The sequence below is a fragment of the Marmota monax genome, unplaced genomic scaffold, assembly GCF_021218885.2.
Source record: "Marmota monax isolate L192 unplaced genomic scaffold, Marmota_monax_Labrador192_F-V1.1 WCK01_AAM20220418_F8-fsc00096, whole genome shotgun sequence".
Taxonomy (NCBI): Eukaryota; Metazoa; Chordata; class Mammalia; order Rodentia; family Sciuridae; genus Marmota; species Marmota monax.
Window position 1 is genome coordinate 380,206 of NW_026695236.1, and position 27,742 is coordinate 407,947.

The window sequence follows — 27,742 nt, forward strand, 5'->3', positions numbered from 1 at the left end:
GTAAGCTATTACCATTCCCATTTTCTTAATTATTGATCCGTTTGAATTCAGGCATGTAGATAATAGAAACAGAGATTCAACAGTTTAGTATATTCAAATATAAAGATGCTGGATGAAATATCCAATTTGACAAAGTTCACTTTAGTCTTTATTAATTTTTATATATTCAGAAGTTGATTTTGGTAGGGATCCATTTCAGACAACAAAGACATCACAGGGAAATTTTGGTCATATTTATTTATTTATTTATTTTCATTCTTATCAATGGATTACAAGAAAGATATTTTCTGGATTATACGTGAAAGAATACATGCAAATGAGTGGCATTGTGCACTGCATTTTATTAATGTGTTTTTAAAACTTACGATTTATTTATAAGGATGTAACCCTTAAACATGATAACCTTAATTTGCTAGACAATATCTGAAACAATCAATACACTAGAGAATTATTGGTGATTGAATTACCATTATTGATTAAGAAGATAATGTGTTAGCTGTTACCTTATTTTAATGTTGATCAAAAATTTGTGTTCTGCATCTCCATCTCCGCCAACCAGCTCCAGCCTGCACCACTGCCGCCGCCACTGCTCAGCCATGGGAGCCGTGACTGAAGACAAAGTGATACGGAAGCGTCTCCTTATTGATGGAGATGGTGATGGAGATGATCGAAGAATTAATTTGCTAGTGAAAAGATTCATTAAGTGGTGCAACTCTGGATCCCAGGAGGAAGGATATAGCCAGTACCAATGGATGCTGAGTACACTATCTCATTGTGAATTTTCAATGGGCAAAACTTTGCTGGTGAATGACAAAAATCTCAGAGAAATGGAAAATTATGAAAAAATTTACAAAGAAATAGAATGTAGCATAGCTGGAGCTCATGAAAAAATTGCTGAGTGCAAAAAGCAGATTCTTCAAGCAAAACGAATACGAAAAAATCGCGAAGAATATGATGCTTTGGCAAAAGTGATCCAGCATCATCCAGACAGGCATGAGACTTTAAAAGAATTAGAGGTTCTTGGAAAAGAATTAGAGCATCTTTCACATATTAAAGAAAGCATTGAAGATAAGCTAGAATCCACACGAAAACAGTTTCATGTTCTTCTTAGTACTATCCATGAACTTCAGCAAACATTGTAAAATCATGTAAAGCTCTCAGAAGTAGAAGAAGCTCAAGAAACAAGCATGGAAGCAGATCCTAAGCCATAGGCAGGCAAATCACTGTTCCCTCAAAATATTGAAAGAACTACACAGTCTTAGTGTGTTTAGAATTTGTTGTGCTCTTGACATATTTGAAATTTAGCTGGTGAAGTACTTTGCTATTAAATATTAATGCACACCTCATTTATATTTCTTCATACAAAGGAAAATGGCTTCAGTATAAATGTTTTTATTGAAATGCATTTTTCATTCTTAAAAAGTAGGAAACAACATCCAAAAATGTTTAATAAAATATCTTCAAGCGAAAAAAAAAATGTGTTCTGGCTACAACACTTACTAGTAAAAAAGTCAAAGGCTTTATCAAGATAGAATGATTACGAAGATAAAGACAATAATAAGGTTAAAGCTCAGGCCCATGCCCTTTACTTAACCAAGGCTAGAAATGAACATTAGGATTATTTCATTTCACTTCAGACTTCCATCCTGGAGTTATAGATTGAATCAAATGCCTAAAGGTCAAACAATTAGGGAAAAATTTTACCTCAACCAAATGGGAGTACAATTTATGGAGGGAGAATAGGGTTTGGCATAATACAATAGGTAATCTATTCAAATTATCTATTCTGATCTAAGTAGATGTGTGTATTGAATGAGAACTTGAATACAATTTTGTTCAGGCCTTTCTCTCTTCAAGAATAAATAAGAAAAATTTCCTAGTTTTCTTCCCTCAGAACAATGGAATCAGAAATCCCACAACCCTTCTAGAAAGAACTCACCTGCTCTATCTGCATGAAGTACCTTATGGACCCAGTCACCATAGGCTGTGGGCACAGCTTTTGTTGGCCCTGTCTCTGCCTTTCCTGGGAAGAAGCCCAAATTCCTGCCTGTTGCCATGTGTGCCAGAGGCCATCACAGCAGAGAGACTTCGAGCCAGATATTTGTGTGAAGAGGATGTCTTTACTTGCCAGACAAGCCAGTCTAAGGCAAATCCTGAGCTCCAAGGAACACATATGTGTGACTCATCAGGAGACAAAGAAGATCTTCTGTGAAGAAGACAAGAACCTGCCCTCTTTGCTTTGTTCCAACTCTCAGGAGCATAGGGGTCACAGACACTGTTCCATTGAGGAGGCTGCTGAGGAGTACCGGGTAAGTGATGGTCCTCATGACGATTAATCCAGTCTTTACCAAGGGCCTAATAGGAACCAGATACCATATAAGCATCAAGATAGAGATATCAATAGAATTTCTAAATATACCTGTCTTTGTGAGGCTAGCATTCCAATGGGAGGCCGATAAAGTCAACAAATATCATTTCAATCTATATTTAGCAGAATTAGGCTAAGACATCTTAAAGCCCCCATTTTCAGAAGGTCACTGGTGACCAAGAGTACATAAAAGATTATTATTATTATTATTATTATTATTATTATTATTATTATTATTATTATTATTATTTTGTACTGGGAATTTAACGCAGGGTTGCTTTACCACTGAGTCACATCCCTAGCCATTTTTATTTGTCATTTTTGAGATAAGCCCTCACTAAGATGCTTAGGGCCTTATGCTGAGGCTTGCCTTGAACTTCTGATCCTATGGACTTAGCCTTTCAAGTCACTGGCATTTACAGATATGCACCACCTTGACCAGCTGAAAGAGGCTTTTATATTGGAAATACATTTAGTAATACTAGATGAATATGAAGGAGATCAACAGGAGAGAAGCATTAGCAGATAAAATGATGAGGCAAGAAGCCTATCTGAAAAGTAGCCAACTACATAAAATTTCTTAGTCTGTTACATAATAGAAACTTAGGAGGTGAAACAGGCACACAGGTGTATTTTATTCTCACTGAAGTATTTTATTTTACATCCCTTGACTCTCTCCATCTGTTAGGGTCTGAAACGTGTATGTCTACTTGACATTTATAATTCCCTTACAGGAGAAGCTATTGAAGCAAATGAGATCGTTATGGTGAAAAAATCCAAGAAAATAAGAGAAATCTGAATGAGGAGAAAAGAAAAATTCTAACATGGGATGTAAGTATCAGATTTATTGCCTTAGGAAACAGCTTGAGACAGTTGTGCTACAAACTTCCCCTTTAAGAACATGTGAGGGGATGGGGATATGGCTCAAGCAGTAATGAGCTCGCCTGTCATGCGTGGGGCGCTGGGTTCGATCCTCAGCACCACATAAAATAAAGATGTTGTGGACAACAAAAACTGAAAAATAAATATTAAAAAAAACCTGAAAAATAAATATTAAAAAAATTCTCTCTCTCTCTCTCTTTAAAAAAAAAAAAAAGAACATGTGCGGAGGGCTCGGGCTGTAGCTCAGTGGCAGAATGCTTGCCTAACATTTACTGGGTCTTGGGTTCTATCTCTATGTAAGGCAAAATGAACTGAAGTCATCATGTGACCTAAGGGTCCTCTGTAGAACAACAGGAAAAATAAATTTGCCTTTCAATGTGAGTTCACACTTAGTCTTTCTAGACCCTGTATTAACAGCCACAAAAGAATGACATCAAAACAAAGCTCAGCAAATGGTAAGATGAAGGAACATACAGGGATTTGAAGACATTCAGTAAACATTAAGGAGCTCAGAGAAAATTTCTTAAATCTAAGATCAATCTGAGTTTTGACAGTTGAATCAGTATTGAAGACCTGTCATAGGTATTTAAGGCAGAAGCTGAGGTAGGAGACGAATTGTAGAAATTCAAGAGCATATAATTGTGCATTCAATGTATTTCTTGCTGATCAGGACAATGAGCTCTTGGAGATAGAAAGGAGGTGTGAACAGCAAAATGGGAAGTGCACCTGTGCTGCTGAAAAGATTGCACAGGAGCCAAACAGTATGGGTTCAAGGAGAAAAGAGAACATATTAAAAAGTTGGGGGGTGGGGAGACACAACACAAAGGACTGGTGAGTGGGAGTGGATACTGAGAGGAGATAGGCAATGAAATGAGGATTAATGCTCTTAATGTAACAGGGCAATATATAGCCTGCAACCTCAAGTAAGAAGGTAAAATTCAGAAGGGCCCTAATGCTTTTGAAACCTTAGGCTTTGATGCTTTAGGAAGACCTTATTGTATTGCTTTTAATCCTGAATGTAATATGCAATATTTCTGCAAGTTCTACATGGTCAGGTTATTGATGTGGGGAGATTTGAGATTAGAAACTAACATTAAATAAAAATCTCACATAAAGATAACAAAGCATCAATGTCAATGGTTTAAAAGTAGTCTTTCAGATTTGAAGGGTGTATAAAGGAATTACCTATTAAAGGGAATTTTCCAGGTGTCTCAGAAACGTGCTAAAGGCAAGCACTTTTGAAAAATTTTTGGATGGACACATTTTGAGGAAAAGTAGATTGCTCTTTTTATTAATAGAGGAAAATAAATTTTAAAAAATGTGGATTCTGAGAATTGGGACAACCCGAATTGAGGATATATATAGCTGATTGGTAGAGGATTGAGCCAAAGAGAAACAGGTGAGGGTTAAGGAACAAAGGAGGTTATAGTTGTCCTGAGTGTGTGACCCAGGAAATTCACATCTCTGCAGAGGTATGTACGTCATCAGGAAAACATGATCAGGACTGAGTACAGGAAGCTGTTCCTGGTCCTCTGGATGGAGAAACAACAGCATTTGTAGAGACTACAAAAGGAAGATGAAAATATTGTAGAGCAACTCAAGAGAAGTGAAGCTAAAATGGTTCAAAATGAGAAACACCTAAAAGGAATGTATGAGGAGCTGATGAGAATGTGCCATAAATCAGGGGAAAAGCTGCTCCAGGTAAAGACTTTGTTGGTTTTAAACTCCATCTTCTATACATCTTTAGTCTTCATTATTTCTTAAGTACTAAAAATATGTTTTGTCACCTTCCATACTTGTGGTGGAGGCCATTCCCCAAATGGGCATAATAAACTACTTCCTAACCATGAACAAGTTGTACAGAATTGTAAGAGTAGCATCTCCAGAGAATAATCTCTTATAAAATTCTGATTTATCTTATTTCTAATAACAACATTATTGTGGACATTTTATTTTTGTCTCAAATGAGCAATATTTGGGGAAAGATAACATTTCCTTGGCCATTGGCTTTGCATATCCTGAATTTAAGTTGTGTCTATTTTGCAATTCCTCAGCTGTTAGGAAAAAGTCCTTGGACAGACCTCTTGGCAGACAGCTGATGGTTACAGCACTGCCCACTTACTGTGGTATCCATGTCTTTTACTCACTTCTAGGGTTCCAAATGCATCAAAGATTTAGATGATATCTATGTGTTGTACTGGGATTATACTTTAGAAAGGAAAAGGAAATCCAATTTAAGGGGTTTGGGCATGGTTGTGATTGGTATTTTGGAAGAATTCTTATTTTTTTTCTCCTTACAGGATTTGGGAGACCTATTGACAATAAATTTGGCTTTCAATGTGAACTAAAATGATAGGAGGGCTGTGAAAGAGATCAATCTTTTTTCTAACAAAATAAAGCCATTATATATTAGATGAGGTTAAATAATAACACATAAACAAAGAGTAAGAATTATCTGTAAATACTTAAAATGACCCTCAATTAAGAAATGGAGATTCTGCCACAGACTCATGTGGAAAATGAACATTGACTGGCAGAGAAGAGGATAAGAATTCATCAAAGGTTAGAATATTGAGGAAAAAAAAATTTTTTTTTATCCATACCTGTCAAAGTGGTATCAATATTTCCATAATTAAAGAACATTTGAAAATTATATCATATATATATGAATATGCATAAGTTTAGTATATAGCACATTATCTAGTGTTCTCAAAAATTTTTGAATACAATTATGTGTGTGTGTGTGTTTTACTGTACATAATTTCTGCCCTTCAGAATTTGCTAGAAGTCAGCTACTTGCAATTTTAGGATTCAAAGTCATAAATATCTTTAGCTACATAGACTATTTTTTCCAGGTAGTAGATGAGTGAGGCAAGTACCTTTGAGATTCAGGGCACTGGGTGCATGAAAGCAAAAAGAAAAGAAGGAATAATACCCTAACAATGGCACAGTTGTAGATGTTTATGGGAGTAATTCACAAGAAGGGAGCATTTTCAATTGCATGCTTATGTCTTTCCTCAAGCACTGTGGTGAATTCTCTAGCAGTCAAATGACTAATTGCATTCTCCTTCTTCCAGGAGTGAGACAGTGCAACAGCATACGCCTCAGCCTGTGATACCAGTTCTCAGCATAAAACCCATCATCGGACTGATAGACAGGCTCAACCTCTGTTGTGGTGAGTGTCTCTGACTATAGAGAGTGCAATTCAGGGATAGTTTTCAATTGTGATTGTTTCCCCCTTTATTGATCTTTCACTTAAGAGAGAAAAGGCTTCTCTCCAGGACAGGTATTTAAATGATAGGTGATGATAGAATAGGTATTTATAAACAATCGTGCTGTCAAAATATAGACAAAAGTAAAAGAAAGCTAGGGAATGAATAAATTCCATTCACATTTCTAATAAATTAGTTTTAAAAAAAGGCACTTCTGCAGTGGCACATGCCTGCAATTCCAGCAGCTTGGGAGGCTGAGGCAGGGGGATTGGAAGTTCAAAGCCACTCGGTGAGGCCCTAAGGTTCTATCTTCAGTGCCAAAAAAAAAAAAAAAAAAAAAGGAATAGGGCTACTTGAGGCCTAAAATTAGTCTTAGATAACATATAGCATGTATGTGTATGATGATTCACATAAAACAAGTGAACTTATTCAGTTCCTTCCAATTTTCATATTCATGATGGTGATGGTGTTTTTAAATTTCTTAGTAACTGAATTTGAAACAATGTGTATTACAATTGTATATAATCAGAAAAATATGTAAATAAACATAAACGTAATTGAATGCAAAAAGTAATGTTTTATAAACAACAAAAATAATATTAGTGTATAATGAGGCAAGATATGGGACTTCATAGTAAATCTAAGCATGAAGAACTGCCTAACAAACGAAGGTAGTTTAAACATGAGCCAGGAGTAAAGGCAGAAAAATATTAGTAGAAGCCACTTTTACAAAGATGTTTAGGTTTTCTGCTTGAGTGTAAATCAACTGGTATATAACACAAAGTGATCTCCATTTGTTTAGGTTTAAGAATGGCTCTGTCTCCCTGAAATGGCAGTAAGGGTAAGTTTGAATGCTAGGCACTTAAAATTATGTAAGATGTCAAGGAACAAGTTTTTCATGTGCCATGAAAAGTAGCCAAAAAAAAGAGACGCATTGCCTCCCTTCCCTGTATAATTCATAGATTTTTCACAAATTTTATTATTATATATATGTTTTTATATTTTGTATTTGAATCTGTTATTTTTCTAGCTAGAACAGCATTTATAGTCTTGGCTTACTTCTCAGTGAAATGCTAGACAGTCTTTTCATAGATAATTTAATTTTACTTTTTAAACTTAAATTTGCTTTTAACTGATACACAAAAATAGAAATTAGACATATCTATGGGCTTATGTGAGATATTTGCATATACAAATTGTATAATGTTTAACACAAGTTAGTCATATCTGTCTCTTTAAATATTTATCATTTTTGTTTTTGGTAAAAACATGCAAACTACTTTCTTATAGCTTTTTTAAATGTACAGAACATTATGGTTTTCTAAAATCATACTACTGTATAATACCACATAAGAAATTACTATTAACTAATTATAATTTTATACTCATTGATCAATCTTTCCCCCCTGATAACTTTATTTTTTATAATGAATTTTGACTGGAGTATTCTTTTCTTTTCACAGTGGAAATTTCCCTCAGTAATGAAATAAGCAATCATAATATCAGGCTTTTTGAGGATGTGAGAACATTTGTACTTAGACAAGACCGTCAAGATGAATCTCTGAATTCTGACAGATCCAACTATTTTGCTGCATGGGGAGCCAATATCTTCATCTCTGGGCAACACTACTGGGAGCTGGATGTGGATGACTCTTGGGACTGGGCTGGAAGAGTCTGTAAGTTGTCCTGGACAAACATTGGCACTATGCTTGCATCTAAGGAAATATTCTTCCTCATGTGCATGAAAGAAAGTGATCAGTATAGAATTTTGACCTCTCCCCCAGTGACTTGCCAATATATAGAGTAGCCTCTGGGCAAGATTGGCATGTTCCTTGATTTTGAGAGCAAAAGTGTGAGTTTTTTGAGTTCCCTTATATGGACTTACCCTGCTGGTTCCCTGAATTTTCCTGTCAGGCCTTTTTCACTGGCCACAATGATCAGGGATAAGTCAGGATCTTGATTGTCTGGGAACTCCATGTCTAAGCAAGTCCTCAGTTGAAGAAAATAAATAATACTGTACACTCTTTTACTGTTTTTCTACTTTATTGTAACCTCATTTATTATTAAATATGAAGATAATGTGAAGTGCAAATTTTGGACTATTTTAAATTCAGAGCATCTCTTTTGGCCCATTATCTAAAGTATAATCTGTGCTCGCTCACCTGCTTTGTGAGCTTACTGGATTTCCAAATATACAGAGATGTGTATTTCTAGTTTAAGGATCTAATAAAAGGAATGAAGCTTGCAAGTCCTCAGTTGAAGAAAATAATAAATGAAGTTTGTATATTGTGGAACATCATGGTTTTCCACAATGCAAATGTCAGTCTAAGATCTTATCCCTCATCTAGTAAATACTGCATATCAATTCATCCTTAAGTAAGAGAAAAAAAAAATTCTTTTACAGGGAAAACTTCTGACTGCCATGATTAGGAAAAAAAAATAGCTGTTTCTTTTCTTTTATAATAGAATAAGGTACAAAAGATAAATTGCCTTGTATTTAGCCTCCATTCCTAGCAGTTTCACAATGTCTAGAATATAATAGGTACTTAACAAATGTTTGATTTATTATTAATGAGTGAACAATTGCTATGTTTTAAACAATGGTCATTTACAGTGTGCTGTTACATAATCTCTGCTATGGCATCACAGAAGACTTAATATCTTTACTAAATAATATTTATGAAAGGAAAAAAAGTTATTTCTTCAAAATTATTCTTTGAAAGACCAACTAATAATAGAGAATAGCAATGAAAATAAATGCTATGAAATATTAAAAAGGCTTCTAAAACACAGGGTGCACCAATTGAATAGGACATGCTAAGACAATGTGGAATAAACCAATGATCCAGGTTTGTGGTTCTCCAAGTTTGGTTCTAGGTCAAGCAGCATCTGGCGCTTATAGAAATGCAATCACATGATACAAGTGTGGTATTGCACACCTTATAGTCCCAGGCATTTGGGAAGCTGAGGCAGGAGATTGCAAGTTAGAGGCCAGCCTCAGCAATTCAGAAGTATCCTCAGGGAGATAGCAAGATGCTAACTCATAGAAAAAAAGTAAAAAGGACTAGAGATTTAGAGTGGTGGTAAAGCACATCTGGGTTTAATCCAAAATGTTTTAAATTATTATTATTTTAAAATGGGAATTAAGTACAACTGATTTCATACTAAATCTTCTCTCTCTTCCTCTCAATACATATAGAAACAAACTTCCCATTCAACCCCAGGCATTTTTTTGTTTAGTGTGTATGTGTGTGTGTGTGTGTTTGTGTGTGTGTGTGTGTGTTTCTTTTTTTGCAAATAGCAAAACCACTTGTGCCTAATTGTACTGGAAGAGTTGAGGTAGATGACTATCCAATAGTAGCCATAGAACTCTGAATGAACAGTAACAAAATTCCTTTATAGAAGTGAAGCCCAGAATCTGTCAAGGTGCCCTGGATGTGAATCTCCAGGGGCAGATGCAGTTCAAATCTAACAGTAATCAGAAGCCAGAAAATCTGATGAATACAGCTCACTGTACTGACCTTCCATTTTGTACTTCTCCTTGAGAAACCTCTACTGTTTGATCCTGTCTGCCCCACGTCACCACCATCTCCCGCCTTCCAACCACCCCCCCATCCCCACCATACAAGAGTTGAAATTCTGTCAGACCAAACCATCCAGATCCTGGAAGAGGAGGAGGCACCAGAGAGCTAAGGGTTTTTCTTACCATCTGTCAAGTGCTATGCATCTGAGCTGGAATCTTTCTCAGATGAATATCAAGGTACTTACCTAGTACATGCATCAGAACCACCTGCAAAATTTGTTAGAATATTGATTGCTGGGCCTTGACAACAGAGAGTGTTTATTCAGTAGATCTGGGATGGGAAAAAAAAGTTCAAATTTTAAACAAATTATAAGATGCTATTACTGATGCTGATCACTGGACCATTATTTTAAAATCTTTGATTTAGCTCAATATTAAATAAGATACTTTTAGATTGTATTTGAATGGAAAACTTTTAAAAAATACATACACATACACATATACGTATGGATATGCACATATTTGCTTGTATGTATTTGTGTGTATATATTGAGAAAACATAAAAATTGAAGTACAAGCTGTAGAATTACTGCTATAGCTTCTTGTTGCCTGTAATTGGGAGAAGAAAGTGATGAAAAAGCATGAAAACCATCCCCTTTTGCCCATACAGCTGCAGCATTTTTGGAAGGCTGAATGGGTACTGTACAGCATCATGGATTTGTAGGGCCTAGGAGAAGAAGGAAACAGATACAGGTCCTGTGTTCAGGGGTTAGGCATTCCCACCTTTGGACTATTCCATTCTGTATCCCAACCCCACAGCTAGTAAACTAGTAGGTGATCAGGGGTGGACACTTACTATAAGGGTACTGTCTCTTTTTTGAGGTATTGGAGATTGAACCCAGGGGTTCTTTACCACTGAACTATGCCTGCAGCCATTTTTATTTGTTATTTTGAGACAAGGTCTCACTAAATTGCTGCTGGATTTGATCTTGTGATCCTCTTGTCTCAGCCTCCTGAAATTCTGGTATTACAGGCATGCACCACCATGCCAGCTCTACAAGTGTTATCAAAGTATCATTCTGAGAAACTTGGAGGTTCATAATAATTTTTATATTTTTTTATTATATTTAGACATGATTTGTCTAATGAGTGTGCAAGAGTGGCTACATCACACTTAATATCACAAATGATTGAGCAGAAAATAAAAAAAAAATGAATCCAAATGTTTTCTATGAAGGCAGACATTAAAGGAGTTTGCAAAATGTTTCAAAATGCCCCTCTTCTATTTTCCAAAAGAATGAAAATCAGGCTGTCAAAAGACATGTCTGCACTACCATATTTATTACAGGGCTCTTCACAATAGTCAAGAAAGGAAATCAAATTAGGTATTCATCAATAGATTAATAGAAAAAGAAAATATGGTATATAGACACAATTGAATATTATTGCACCTTAGTAAGAGTGAAATTCTGTTATTTGCAGCATCATGGATGAGCCTGGAAGACTTTATTTTAAGTAAAAAAAAGCCAGGCACAGAAAGACAAATACCACATGCTGCCCTCATGTGGCATCTAAAAAAACTGACCTCCCACAGGTAGAGAGTAGAATCATGGTTAACAGAGCCTGAAAATAGAGGGGAACTAGAGAGGCTGATCATCAAGCATAGGGTTAGATGTCATAAGTTTCAGTGTTGTACAGCATGGAGTGTGGTAGAGTCAACAGTAACTTATTGCATATTTCAAAATAGCTGGAATAAGTGATTTTGAGTATCCCCAACAAGAAATGATACATATTTGAGGTAATGGATGTGATAGTTACCCTCATTTGATTTTTAACATTATATACATGTACTGAAACAATATTCTCTAGCACACAAATGTGTATCATTATTTGTCAAGTAAAATTAAAAAAAAAATATACAAATATATGTATATGTATATATATATATATATATATATATATATATATATATAATCATTCCTGACCTGTTCTAAATAGTTAATTTTATAATGGTTGCAACTATAATAACTATTTACAGACTTTATTTTCTTGACATTATTCACGTAGTATATATTTCCTTACCATTTAAATTATAGTCGGTAGTATGATCAATCAAGAGATAATTTAAAATATGCATGAAAAACTGCACAGGTTATCTTTGTATTTTTATAGAGACTTGAGCATTTATTTCTCCACAAGCACTGTTAGTCATTTTCCTTTATTTCTCTAATCTTTTTATTCTAATATAAATGAGACTATTTCAAGATGAGGATGGTCAAGGACATTATAATATTGAAATATGAATTACTACACAATTGTATGTTTGCATTGCTACGATCATTGATATAACCTATTTTTCAACTCATCTGTCATTCCACCTCTAGATCAGTTCCACATCCTACAGGATCAACACCCCTCCTTCTTTTACTATGCTCTCTGCAATCCAATAAGAGAATTTATTAAATTGTATTATTTATTTTTACTTTTGGTGCCAAGGATTGAATTCAAGGGCTCTTAATCACTAAGCAACATCTACAGATCTTTTTGTTTTATTTTGAGACAGGGTGTTGGTAAGTTGCTGAGGTCCTCAATAAGTTGCTGAGGCTGGCTTTGAACTTGTGATCCTTAGGCCTCAGGCCTCTGAGCCAGTGGGAATACATGTGTAGGCCTGAATTGTTTTAAAGAAACTCAGAACCACATATCTATAATTTTTGGTATATTTAATCTAAGTATATTTTATGTCTACCATAACTCTAGTAGTTACATTAAATACTGGAATGAATATTCCAGAATATAATATATATTTAATTTATAGATGTTTTATCATATAAATGTTATATATGTATTATTATGAAAATTTAATATATAGATGTTTTATCATATAAATGTTATATATGTATTATTATTATTATGAAAAAGATACACGGATAAATATTTTTAGTCATAAGGCTATTTTCATGCACCTGTCCTATGAAAACTTCTACAATCTAAGTAAATTTTGAACCTAACTGAATTGGAATGTGGCTCCCAATTATTCTGTTTACAAAACAATATATGAGTTTTGCTATCTCTCCTACTAAGTATGTGTCTCCAGTGACCATGTCTACAGAAATGTTATCAGTAAAATCTCATAAAGTTTTCCATATTTTCAGTCTTATTATCTGTATCATTGTCATTGTATTGAGTTCTGTGTCTGCTGACAGTTCATGTGACAGTTATAGAGAACTCATTGGATATAGGTTATTCCTTTAATTCAGCTGACTTATTCAAAAGATGTGGCACAGCATAAAGATTGGTGAATAAGTATTCTAAGAGAGAAATTTTTATTTTTAGAACTTCAAAGAATTAATAAACTTAACAATGTCAACACTTAAAAAAATAAAAAGTGCCCAAAACATACTGGACAAAAAAATGGTCTTTTTAACACATGTTCTTGGGAAAAAAATGGTTATCCATATGCAGAAGAAGACTAGATTCTTATCTCTCACCTTGCATAAAAGTCAAATTATGCCATTTGAAGGTAAATGTATAAATCTCGAGAACATTCTGTTAAAAAAAAATAAGCTAATGTTGGAAAGTCAAGGGTGATATGTTTCCTCTCACAAGTGGAAGCTGGAGATGAGAAAAAAGAAATTTGGTGGGTGGGGGAATCTCATGAAAATTGAAAGGAGATCAGTAGAGTGGTGGGACCAGTAAAAGAGAGAAAGAGAGGTGCTGGCAAATGATTTGGATCAAATTATATTGTTGTGGTATGTGCATGAACAAATATGTAACAATGAATCCCACCACTATGTGTAATATAATATGCCATTCCCAATTTTCCAAGAAATCTCCATACTGCTTTCCAAATTGGCTGCACCAATTTGCAGTCCCACCACCAGTGTATGAGTGTACCTTTTTCCCCACATCCTTGCCAGTACTTATTGTTGCTTGTCTTCATAATAGCTGCCATTCTGACTGGAGTGAGATGAAATCTTAAAGTGGTTTTGATTTACATTTCTCTAATTGCTAGTGATGATGAATATTTTTTCATATATTTGTTGGTTGATTGTATATCATCTTCTGAGAAGTGTCTGTTCAGTTCCTTGGTGCATTTATTGATTGGGTTATTTGTTATTTTGGTGCTTAGCTTTTTGAGTTTTTTGTATACCCTAGAGATTAGTGTTCTATCTGATGTGTGAGAAGTAAAAATTTGCTCCCAACATGTAGGCACCCTATTCACTTCACATATTGTTTCTTTTGCTGAGAAGAAACTTTTTGGTTTGAGTCTATTCCATTTATTGATTCTTGATTTTAATTCTTGTGCCACAGGAGTCCTATTGAGAAAGTTGGGGCCTAATCCCACATGATGGAGATTAGGGTCTACTTTATCTTCTATTAGACACAGAGTCTCTGGTTTTATTCCTTAATCCTCAATCCATTTTGAGTTGAGTTTTGTGCATGGTGAGAGATAGGGGTTTAATTTCATTTGTTGCATATGGATATTCAGTTTTCCCAGCACCATTTGTTAAAGAGCCTATCTTTTCTCCAATGTATGTTTTTGGTACCCAAAGGACTTAAAAACAGCATACTACAGGGACAGACACATCAATGTTTATAGTAGCACAATTCACAATAGCTAAACTGTGGAACCAACCTAGATGATCTTCAATAGATGAATGGATAAAAAAAAAATGTGGCATGTGTACTCAATGGAATATTACTCAGCAAAAAAAAAGAGAATAAATTCATGGCCTTTGCAGGTAAGTGGAAGGATTTTGAGAAGATAATGCTAAGTGAAGTTAGCCAATCCCCCCCACAAACCAAATGACAAAAGTTTTCTTTGATATAAGGAGGCTGATTCATAGTGGAATAGGGAGAGGTTGCATGGGAGGAATAGAAAATCTCTAGATAGGGCACAGTGGTTAGAGGAGAAGCGAGGGGGCATGGGGTTAGAAATGATGGTGGAATGTGATGATAATTATCATCCAAAGTACATGTATAAAGACACAAATTGGTGTGAATGTACTTTGTATACAACCAGAGATATGAAAAATTGTTCTCTATATGTGTAATAAGAATTGTAATACATTCCACTCTCATATATTAACAAAATATAATATGTCAATGTAATATGAAAAAAATAGTACAAATGATATGTTGCATGGACATAGTGAAATTAAAGCCAATCAAGTATGCATTAACCTGACCTTCTTAGCTTAAAGGCATTCCTGATACACATGGTTGGGTTTCTGACTGATCATGTGAACCCAAAGCAGAGAAAAGTTCTGAGAGGCAAAGAGAAGGAACATAGGATGAAGCTACCAAAAGGGGAACTATTGACCACATTAGCAAAGTTCACTCTGGCAAACTCATAATCCAGGATTACCCCAATATGACCTAGTGGTCCTTCTATGTACTGAAGTACTAGTGAGGAGGAGGTAAAGAGATGGCACCCATTGTCCTTTTTGACACAGAAAAGTAGAAAAACTCCCTCAGAATTAACAAGCATATTATTCTCCATTGTCAAAAAATCATTACAAATTCTAATGACCCAGTTCCCACATCTGCCTACCAGTAATACAGCCAGAAGTGCATAGCTGGTCTCTCCATGTAAGAAATCACACAGGTCTTGTTGGATTATGTGTGACTTCAAGATGACCCAGAGTAAAGAGCAAACATCTCAGGTCTTCAAACAGAGGAAAGTAACAAGTAGTTATTTCATTATCCCAGGAGATATGTAACTGCTGGAAAAAATTGCAGTATAATGCGTTATGAATTTTTGAGAGACATTGTTTTCCATAGTGTCAGTTATACTACTTTATTGCTGGAAATGTGCATCAGGGCAGCCAAGAATTCTTGAAATTGACTGATGGTCAAGGACTTCTAGTCCATATTTTTAAAATCAAATCTTTAACCATATAAGTGAAAGAAATCGAGTAACTTATATTAAAGTGAAAATCCAATTATTTGGATTATATATAAAACAGGAACATTGACAAACTCTTTTCCTGTCTGGGAAACATTTAAATCATGGAATTATTAATAATTCAATGTCATTAATTAAAATACCTTGTCATCTCAGAAAATTAATATTAACTATTACACAAGCTTCTGACAATTCAACAATGACCATGTTGAACTGAAAGATGAAATATTCTAAATGTAGATAGATATTCACTTGTTTCTTACAGGGTTGAAAACGAAATCTCAGCATGTAGCAGTCCATAAAAAAAGATTTTATCTATTGTTGAGTGTTTTTGTGTCTGTGAAAATAAGGCACAGAGGGGAGAGATAGAATGACAAACTTAGATGTTCTAAATATTTCAATTATTTTTTTCACATATTTTTCCTGTAATGGAAATCTTGGTCATCAAATTTCTCAGGAACAATAGTTTAATATTTTGAGCATCTGGGAAAGATTTCCATTATAGAACAGAAGTGTAATGGATAAAATTTAAAGGTTTCTTGCCAAAGTGCTGCTTATTACTTCTGAATTGGTTGAGCATGTTCATCAGTCAAGGTAATGACCATGAGCTGAGCTCTGGGTTCAAAGGCTGGGGCATGTGCATCTGCACAGACTCAATCAGATAAGACTAAATCCTCTTTCTTCACTCAAGGTTTCATCAAGATTATGACATTTTTGTCCCTCTAAAAATGTTCATCAAACTCCTCAAAATTAGTTTCAGGAGTATAAATTTAACTCCACAAACTCCAGGATATAGCAAATGCCAATTCATTTTATGAAAATCAAGTGACATCCACTCCAATTCATGTATTAACTCTTGAATCCTACTGCAGAATTTCCATAATCATGAGTGTATCTGTTTCTTCACTCCCAATCATTGTACTGTGCAAAGTCTCCTGAATTTGAGGACTTTCAAGAAGGGCATTCTGAATTTTGACCCATATTTGTTCCCACTGAGATGTTCATTGTCTGTATCCATAAGCCAGGGATTAAAAACTTAACCTGGGCAGAGATCCTGCTTACTTAGATCCAGCTTCCCTAAGTATCAACAGCTTTCCAATATGAAGTTTGTGTCTTCCCTGTGCTACATGAAGAAGGTCAGAACCTGGAGTATTCTCCCTCTAATTTCTTTATGTCCTGCTTCAGGCCCAGGGATATGATTCAGTAGTACAGCATTTGCCTAGGATATGAAAGGCCGTGTGTTCAAACTCTAGTACTAGGAAAGGAAGGAAGGAAGGAAGGAAGAAAGAAAGAAAGAAAGAAAGAAAGAAAGAAAGAAAGAAAGAAAGAAAGAAAGAAAGAAAGACACCCTGCTTCTACTTTCACTTTTCTGAAATATCTATTTTTCCCACCTGATTCCTGGCATAATTTGGAGCTATATGTCATCTTCTTTACATAAACTTTACATCAGGAATAATAATTTTCTTCATGAAACTGCCACATATTCTCTTGAAAACAACACCATTTACCAACTGGAATCAGCCTGGGAAACAAAAACTTTATACATTTTCAGAAAGAGAAGCTAAATATACCCTGAAACAATCAGATGTGGTGGCATGCAGTTGAAATTCCAGCAACTCAGGATGCTGAGGAAGGGGAATCAGACTTTTAGGCTAGCCTGGGCAATTGAGCAAAACCCTATCTCAAAAAGTGGGTAAGTGAATCTGGGGCTGTAGCTCAGTTGTGGAGTGGCCCTATGTTCAATCCCAGTACATCAAAATCAAACAAATACACACATACACACACACACACACACACTGAAAAAGAGGTTATATTATTTTAATAAACAATGTTTCTACTTCTACACTAACAGATTGATCACTCTTATAACCTTCAGTCCTTGAATATAAAGGTGAACTTACCTTTTCAACAAGGTTTCAAAATGCTATAAACAGAAAAGAGAACATCTTAGTATCCAGCACAAGATTTATAGTAGAGACCCAATTTTTTAATTCCTAAGGATGGAAGAGCCCAAAGTTTATAGGAACTGGTATCAAGGACATGGAAATAGGAGAAATACTGTTCATTAGTTCTTAAATTTCTAAATAACCAATGTCTTCAAGCAAATCTCCAAATACCCTCAAAGAAAATTTTCTATTGCTGTTTTTGAGCAATCAAATAAATTTTAGAAGAATACATTCTATGAGTGATTGATTACTTCTATTTCTTCCAGTAAGTTTTGTTATTGTTTCTTTCTTCAGAATAAGGAAAATCTTACTTGGCCTCTGTTTATTACCTGAAAAGGTAATAACACTTTCATATATCTTGAGGAAGCAGCTTTTCAAACACATAATGGAAGGCAAAAAGAATGAGGTCCTTATTTCCCAGCACACCTTGACTCCCTCCCTTCCTCAGGTCCTACCTGGAGAAACTCCATATCTGGTTTATGACACATTTCCTTTAATTCTTCATACATCTCTCCTATGAGCCTCCCCTTCAGAGGAAGCCTGTCTTCTTTCCTTGAGTTTTTGAAAAATCTCTGCTTTGCTTTTCCAATTGTGCTACATGATGATGCCTTTCCTCATAGAGTGGTTGGCACACCTTTCAATAGTCAGCATAGATTATCTTCCTCCATAAATTCACATAACACTGATGGGACAATGAATTCACTAGACCACATATTCAGGCTGTTTTTGTTCAGGTCTTTTATAAACTTTTATATAAACTTTATATCAGGAATGTTAATTTTCTTCATGAAACACATACTCTTTTGTAAACAACACCACTTATCAACTGGCATCTTATCCTGGAAAAAAAAAAAAACATTTTAAATTTTCAGAAAGTGAAGCTAAATATACCTTGTCTTCTTATATTCAACAACTGTCCACATTCATTTAAAAAAAGGGGGACAATGGGATTCTTTTTCTTTCTCTTATCCCTTATTTTCTATTTATTTGTTTATTGTGTTGTACCAGAAGGCAATATCTTACCTTCAATTACTTTACATGAAACATCCACATTTTATTAAAAATAGTAATTTATAATTTAAAAATAAATAGTATGATTTAATAATTAATAATTCTATGTTATATAGGAACTGCCTGATTACTAAATTCCTTTAATCTACTTTATCTTCCAATATCTTATTTACAGACTTATACTTCATCCTGATAAAATAATGGTAAATATTCCTTCATAGGATAAGGTAAGATCTTCTCTAAATATTTTCCTTCCAGGTCCACAATGGCATGCTCCTCAGATCCTTGCCTCTTTTTATGCTGCTAGCCTCTTGTTGTCCAAGGCTCCATGTTCCATTTCTTCCCTGACTTCCACACTGTCTTCAGAGACATTATTCAATAACTGCCTTCCAGTATTAATTCATTTTTCCTTTTCTCATTTCTCTTATTTTCTCTTAGTATTTAAACATGGCTTATGTAGCCCTACTATTTTGAAACAAAACTAAATATTGTCCATTAACATAACATTCTCACTTGGTATTTCTTTTCTTTTTTTTTTCTTTTATGTTATTCATTTATTTATATTTGGTGCTGAGAATTGAACTCATTGCCTTATGCATACTAGGCAAACACCCTACTACTTAGCCACAGCCCCTTCACTTGTTGGGTTTTATTTTTTTATTTTTTATTTTAAATTTTAATTTGTTATATATGACAATAGAATGAATTACAATTAATATTTCACATATAGAGCACAATTTTTCATATCTCTGGTTGTACATATTGTATAGTCACATCCTTTATGTCTTCATACATGTACTTAGGGTAATGATGACCATCATATTCCACCATCTTTCCTACCCATATGGTCCCTCCCTTTCTCTCCCTCCATCTTTCTTCTTTTCCCTATCTAGAGTTCATTTAATCCTCCCCACCTCCCCGCCCTGCTCACATCATATTAGGAATCAGCATCCTTAAATCTGATAAATCATTTTGCTTTTGTTTTTATGGGATTGGCTAACTTCACTTAGCATTATCTTCTCTAACTCCATCCATTTACCTTCAAATGCCATTATTTTATTCTCTTTTATTGCTGAGTAATATTCCATTGTGTATATATGCTATATTTTTTAAATCCATTTATCTACTGAAGGGCATATAGGTTGGTACCAGTTTAGCTGTTGTGAATTGTGCTGCTACTAACATTGATTTGGCAGTGTTCCTGTAGTATGCTATTTTTAAGTCCATTGGGTATAGACTTAGGTGTGAAATAGCTGGGTCAAATCGTGGTTCCATTTCCAGGTTTCCAAGGATTCTTCATACTGCTTTCCATATTGGCTGTACCAATTTGAAGTCCCACCAGCACTGTATGAGTGTACCTTTTCCCCGATATCCTCACCAAACTTATTGTTGTTTTCATTCTTAATAGCTGCCATTCTGACTGGAGTGAGATGAAATCTTAGAGTAGTTTTGATTTGCATTTCTCTAATTGCTAAAGATGTTGAACACTTTTTCATATATTTGTTGATTGATTATATATCTTCTTCTGAGAAGTGCCTTTTATTTCCTTGGCCCATTTCTTAATTGGGTTATTTGGGTTTTTTGGTGTTAAGATTCTTAGTTCTTTATATAGTCCGGAGATTAGTGCTCTATCTGACATGCATGTGCTAAGGATTTGTTCCCAATTAGTAGGCTCTGTATAAACTTCACTTATTGTTTCCTTTGCTGAGAAGAAGCTTTTAGTTTGAATTCATCCCATTTATTGATTCTTGATATTAATTCTTGTACTATAAGTGTGTTATTAAGGAACCTGGGCCCTAACTTGACATGATGGAGATTTGAGCCTACTTTTTCTTCAAATAGATGCAGTGTCTCTGGTTTAATTTCTAGGTCCTTGGTCCACTCTGAGTTTTGTGCATGGTGAGAGGCAGGGGTTTGATTTGATTTTGTTGCATACGGATTTCCAATTTTCCCAACACAATTTGTTGAAGAGGCTATATTTTGCCAATGTATGTTTTTGGCACCTTTGTCAACTATAAGATAACTGTAATTATGTGAGTTACTCTGTGTCCTTAATTCTGTACCATTGGTCTACAAGTCTATTCTGGTGCCAATACCATGCTCTTTTTGTTACTATTACTCTGTAATACAGTTTAAGATTTTGAATAATGGTGCCACCTGTTTCATTCTTTTTGCTAAGGGTTGCTTTAGATATTTTGGGTCCCTTTTTTTTTCCAGATGAATTTTATGACAGCTTTCTCTATTTCTTTGAAAAATGTCATAGGGATTTTGATTGAAGTTGCATTAAATCTATATAGTGCTTTTGATAGTATGGTCATTTTGACAATATTAATTCTGCTTATCCAAGAACAAGACAGAACTTTCCATCTTCTAAGGTCTTTTTTAATTTCTTTCTTTCACATTCTGTAGTTTACTTTTCAGAGGTTTTTCACCTCTTTCATTAAGTTGATTCCTAAGCATTTTATTTCATCTATTTTTTGATGCTATTGTAAATTGATACTTTTTCTCATTTCCCTTTCACAGGATTTGTCACTGATATGCAGAAATGCCTTTGATTTATGGATGCTGATTTTGTATCTGTTATTTGTTGAATTCATTTACTAATTCTTCAAGTCTACTGGTGGAATTTTTTGGGTCTTCTATGTATAGAATCATATTGTTGGCAAACAGTGATAATTTGAGTTCTTCTTTACCTATCCATGTCCTTTTAATTTCTTTCATTTGTCTAATTGCTCTGGCCAGTGTTTCAAGAACTATGTTAAATAGAAGTGGTGAAAAGGGCATTCTGTCTTGTTCCAGTTTGTAAAGAAAATGCATTCAGTGTTTCACCATTTAGAATGATGTTGGCCTAGGGCTTAGCATAGATAGCTTTTATGATGTTGAAATATGATTCTGTTATCCCTAGTTTTCTCTAGTGTTTTGAACATGAAGGGGTGCAGTATTGTATTGAAGGCATTTTCTGCATCTATTGAGATGATCATATAGTTCAGATCTTTAAGACTATTGACATGATAATTGACTTTGTTTTCTGTATGTTGAAACAAATTTGCATTTGTGAAATGAACTCCACTTGATTGTGGTACACAATCTTTTTGATATGTTTTGTATTTGATTTGCCAGAATTTTATTGAGAATTTTTGAATCTGTATTCATTAGAGATATTGGTTTCAAGTTTTCTGTTTTTGATGTGTGTTTTTGCCTGGTGTTGGAATCAGGGTGATATTGACCTCATAGAATGAGTTTGGAAGTGCTGCCTCTTTTTCTATTTCCTTAAATAAATTGAAGAGTATTTGTATTAGTTGTTTCTTAAAAGTCTTGTAAAATTTGGCTGTGTATCCATCCAGTCCTGGGCTTTTCTTGGTAGGTAGGCTTTTCTTGATGGTGTCTTGTATTTTATCAGTTGAAATTGATCTGTTCAAATTGTATACATTATCCTGAGTCAATTTGGGCAAATCATATGACTCTAGAAATTTGTTGATGCCTTTGGTATTTTCTATTTTATTGGAGTACACATTTTGAAAATAAATTCTAATTATGTTTTGTATTTCTGTTGTGTTTTGGGGATATTTTCTTTTTCATCATGTATACTAGTAATTTGAGTTTTCTCTCTCTTCATTAGCATGGTTAAGGGTTTATCATTTTCATTCATTATTTTTTTTAAAGAAACAACTTTTTATTTGTCAATTTTTCAATTGTTTCTTTTGTTTCAATTTCATTGATTTTCATTATGTTTTTATTTATTTCCAGTCTTCTACTGCTTTTGATATAGATTTGTTCTTTTCTTACTAGGGCTTTGAGATGTAATGTTAGGTCATTTACTTGTTGGCTTTTTCTTCTTTTAAGGAATGTAATCCATAAAATGAACTTTCCTGTTAGTACTGCCTTCATAGTGTTCCAGAGATTTTGATATGTTTTCTCTGTGTTCTCATTCACCCCTAAATTTTTAAAACAACTCTTCCTTGATGTCTTCTGCAACCATTGTTCATTCAGTAGCATATTATTTAGTCCCCAGATGTTGGAATAGGTATTATTTCTTACTTTATCATAATTTCCAATTTCATTCCATCATGATCTGATAGAATGCAGGGTAGTATCTCTATTTTTTTTTATTTGCTAAGAGTTGCTTTGTGACATAACATATTATGTATTTTAGAGAAGCATTCAAGTGTTGCTGAGAAAAATGTGTATTCTCTCTTTGAAGGATTAAATATTCTATATATGTCCATTAAGTCCAATTTATTGATTGTATCATTGAGTTCTATAGTTTCTCTGTTTAGCTTTTGTTTGGAAGATGTATCCAGTGGTGAAAGAGATGTGTTAAAGTCACCCAAAATTATTTTGCTGTGGACTATTTGACTCTTGAACTTGAGAAGTGTTTATTTGAAGAACATAGATGCTCCAGTGTTTGGCATATATAATTATAATTGTTAAGTCTTGTTGGTATATGGTTCCCTTGAGCAGTGTGTAGTGTCTTCCTTTATCCCTTTTGATTAACTTTACCTTGAAGTCTACTTTATTTGATATGAGGATGAAAACCTCTGCTTGCTTTTGCAGTGCATGTGAGTTGTATGATTTTTCCCAACCCTTCACCTTCAGTTTGTGGATATCTTTTCCTATGAGATCAGTCTCTTTCAGGAAGCATATTGTTGTTGTTTGGATCCATTCTGCTAGTATATGATTTTTGATTGGTGAGTTTAGGCCATTAATATTCAGGGATATTATTGAGAGATGATTTGTATCCCCAGCCATTTTTGAGTATTTTTGGTATTTAACTTGATTTGAATTCTCCTCCGATTAGTTTTTCCTTTAGTGTAATACCTCCCTTGGTTGATTTTCATCATCGTTTTTTATGTCCTCTTTGTGAAAAATTTTGCTGAGGATGTTTTCTACTGTAGGCTTTCTAGTTGTAAAGTCTTTTAATTTTTGTTTATCATGGAACATTTTTGTTTCATCATCAAATCTAAAGCTTAATTTTTTCTGGATATAAGATTTTTGATTAGCATCCATTTTCTTTTAGAGCTTGGTATATGTTGTTTCACAATCTCCTGGCTTTCGGGGTCTGGGTTGAAAAATCTGCTGAGATACGAATTAGTCTCTCCATATATGTGATCTGATTCCTCTGTCTTGGAGCTTTTAAGATTCTATCCTTATTCTGTATGCTAGGCATTGCCATTATAATGTGCTTTGGTGTAGATCTATTGTAATCTTGTATATTTTTTTGTTCTGTAAGCCTCTAATATATGGTTTTTCAATTTGTTCTTTATGCTTGGGAAATTTTCTGATATGTCTTTGAAGAGATTGTGCATTCCTTTGGTTTGAAACTCTGTGCCTTCCTCTATTGCAATAACTCTTATATTTGGTCTTTTGATGCTTATCCATAATTCTTGGATGTTCTCTTCATGGTTTCTTATGTTCACTGTGTGATCAACTTTATTTTCCAGATTGTATACTTTGTCTTCATTATCTGACCTTCTTCTTTCCAAGTGATCTAGTCTGTTGTTTATGCTTTCTATTGACTTTTTAATTTGGTTTATTGTTTCCTTCATTTGAAGCATTCCTGATATTTCTTCAGAGTCTGTTTCTCTTTCATGAAGTAATCTTTTGGTACCTGTATTTGCTCTCTTATTTCTTTGTTGGAGTGATAAATTTTTGTTCATATTTTCTCATTAAGTCTTTCTTTAATTCACAGATCATTTTAATTATGAACCTTCTGAACTCCTCTGACATTTTATCAAATTCACTGCCCATGGGTTCTGTTATTGTAGTATCCTGGTTTGTTTGAGGTACTTTGCTCCCTTGGTTTTTCAGGTTGTCTATGTATCTTTTTTTCTTGCAGTGTGGATCTGAGCTATTAGACTTTCTACCTTATATTCTTGTAGTACCTGTGCAGATTGTCTGTACCTCACCTTGATGTTGGTCTCCGAGACCTTGCTGGTATCCCTCAATGTATGCTATGCAACCAAAAATTAAAGGAGCAATAACTGAGGTAACTCAAGATAATAATAGAGGTTCCCCAAGATTGATGCAGTGTCTTACAAAGATGGAGTTAAAAGGGTGGTCCTTTCACTGTATTTGGGATATCTGCTCTGATATATAGCCGCTTCTAATCCCTGTCTGTTATCAAAAAGGTAGGGGCTACTTTAAAGGGAAGGGTATGGCAATGGCTGCAGTGTCACAAGATGGAAGTTGCTCTCCCAAGTGTGTGTGTGTGGGGGGCGGGTGGCGAAATCAGATCTAACCTGGGCCTGGGTTCTGCATAAACCAGTGTGGGCAGATCTGGGCTGGTCCTGTGCTCTCAAGGTAGTCTGCTGATCAGAAGAGGCAGTCCTGTGCTAGAGCCTGAAATCCAGCTGGTGTCTGCAATTGGTGGGATGGACCCAGGCCTACTGTGAGCCTGGGTCCTGCGTAAGTCCCAAAGATTTTCTTTTTCAATTTGTAACTCTCCCTCTCACAATTTCATCTGTTCCAGTATAACTCAAACATGGTATGTTTTCCACATCAATTTTTATTCCTATTTCTATGAAGAATTATTCTTCTGCCAGAAAAGAAATTTAAAAAGGAGTATAAATAAACAATTGTAATTGATAAGGATTCCAGTGTTATGCCTTGATTTCACTTCTCTGTTATGTATGCCAGGTTATAATAATTCTAATATAGGTCTAAAAAACTGAAAGACATTAAGTTAATGCAGCAAGCTGGGTGCAGTGGTACACACCTATGTGGCCAATGATCTGGGAGTTTAAAGCAGGAGGATCACAAAATCAAGGCCAACCTCAGCAAAATTAAAATAATAAGTAAATAGATAGATAGATACATAAAAAGGACAGGGGATATGGCTCAGTGATAGGCTGCCCTTGGATTTAATCTCCAGTATCACAAAAAATTTTAAAAAAATGTAATTAAATATTTATAGAAGCATCATTAGCATAAGAAGTTCTTGCTAAAATGGCTGGAAAAAATTACCAAATTGATATATAAATTTTCCTGAGGTACGTCTTTCCTGGTCTCATTCCCTCCCCCCAATTCTTTCTTGCAGCCACCACAAGGGGAGCAGCTTTCCTCTAGCTGGGCCATCCCCCACTGATGTACTGTTTAACTCTTAATCCAGAGCAATGAAGTCAACCATTAATAGATTGAAACCTATGAAAAAACTGTGAGCCTCAAAAACACTTCATTCTCTAAGTTGTTCTTGTCAGATATATTAGTCATATTGAGGAAAAAGTTCAATAATATATTTAGCCAATAAAGGACTATGAAAAATGAACAGAAGGAGGCAGGCAAGTATTAAGTCTAGTTGATACAGAGAGTAAGAAAAAGGGAAGTGATGGGAGAGAAGGAGAGGGGCGGGGGGATAGGAAGGGCACCAAAATACAACAAACACTAGTATTGCTGTATGTATACAGGTGGCTGTATAACCAATGTTATCCTGCAATCTATACAAGTGGAAAAATGAGAATTCATACCTAATTTGAATCAAATTTATGATATGTCAAGATCATTGTATTATCTTGAGCATCTAAATAAAAAAAATAAAAAAAAAAATATCAAAAAAAGAATATATATATGAGGCGGACCTGCAATCCACTGGCAGAACAGGTGCAGCGGCCTGCTGAGGGGCAGATCCGCCCCCTCCCCCCGCGCCTGCATGGTAGGCGGAACTGTGACCACCAACGGAAAAGGCCCAGTGGCCCGCGGAGGGGCAGAGCTGCCAACCACACCTGCAAGTTAGGCGGGCCTGTGACCCACCAGCAGAACAGGCACAGCAGCCTGCTGAGGGGCAGAGCCTCCCCCTCCCCCCGAGCATGCAAGGTAGGCGGAACTCTGACCACCTGCAGAACAGGGCCAGCGACCTGCTGAGTGGCAGAGCCGCCCCCTCGCCCCACGCCTGCAAGGTAGGCGGAACTGTGACCACTGACAGAACAGGCCCAACGGCCCGCGGAGGGGCAGAGCCGCCCCCAGCGCCTGGAAGTTAGGCGGACCTGTGACCCACCGGCAGAACAGGCCAGACCTGCAACCAACAGACAGAACAGGCCCAGCAGCCTGCGGAAGGGTAGAGCCGCCCCCCCCCCCCAGCTCCTGCAAGGTAGGCGGACCTGCGACCACCGACAGAACAAGCCTAGCGGCCTGCAGAGGGGCAGAGCCGCTGCCCGCGTCTCCAAGGTAGGCGGACCAGCTACCGACCAGCAAAACAGGCCCAGTGGCCAGCCGGCATGGTAGGCACATTGCCCAAATTGGAAGACGAGCAGAGCCACCGCCCGCACCTTCGAGGGAGACTTTGCAACTATACAAGAGCAATATAAATATATAGGGGGAAAATTTAATAGCACAACAGTTTCACCAAGCAGAAAGAAATGCGAACAGTATGAAGAGACAAGGAAAGAAAGGACCACAAGCAATGCAGGTCAACTCAAAGTTAGAAGAGGTAATATCTGCAGCAGATGGAATGTCAGATAAAGAATTCAGGATATACATGCTTCAGATGATCTGGAGTCTCAAGGAAGACATCAGACAGCAAAATAAGACAATGAAAGATCACTTCAACAATGAATTACATAAACAAATCCAAGAAGAAAAAAGATCAACTATACAGGGAGATAGAGGTTATAAAAAACAAACAAACAGAAATCCTAGAAATGCAGGAAACAATAAACCAACTTAAAAACTCAATTGAGAATACTACCAGCAGAGTAGAACACTTAGAAGATAGAACATCAGACAATGAAGACAAAGTATTTCAACTTGAAAAGAACATAGACAGCTCAGCAAGACTGTTAAGAAACCATGAGCAGAACATCCAAGAAATATTGGATAACTTAAAGAGACCAAATTTAAGAGTCATTGGGATACAGGAAGGGATAGAGTTTCAAACCAAAGGAATGAGCAATCTATTCA

The 27,742-nt window shown here is 35.5% G+C and overlaps 1 protein-coding gene and 1 pseudogene across 1 annotated transcript; both read left to right on the forward strand.

The window, feature by feature from the left end:
- The first annotated feature begins 596 nt into the window (after positions 1 to 596).
- Positions 597 to 1,208, forward strand: LOC124089342 (THO complex subunit 7 homolog). The gene has a single exon (XM_046439353.2). It carries the CDS (start codon positions 597 to 599, stop codon positions 1,140 to 1,142), a length of 546 nt encoding a protein of 181 aa, XP_046295309.1. The 3' UTR covers positions 1,143 to 1,208.
- A 690-nt stretch (positions 1,209 to 1,898) lies between these two features.
- On the forward strand, positions 1,899 to 8,422 carry LOC124089360 (tripartite motif-containing protein 43-like; annotated as a pseudogene).
- Positions 8,423 to 27,742: the final 19,320 nt, after the last annotated feature.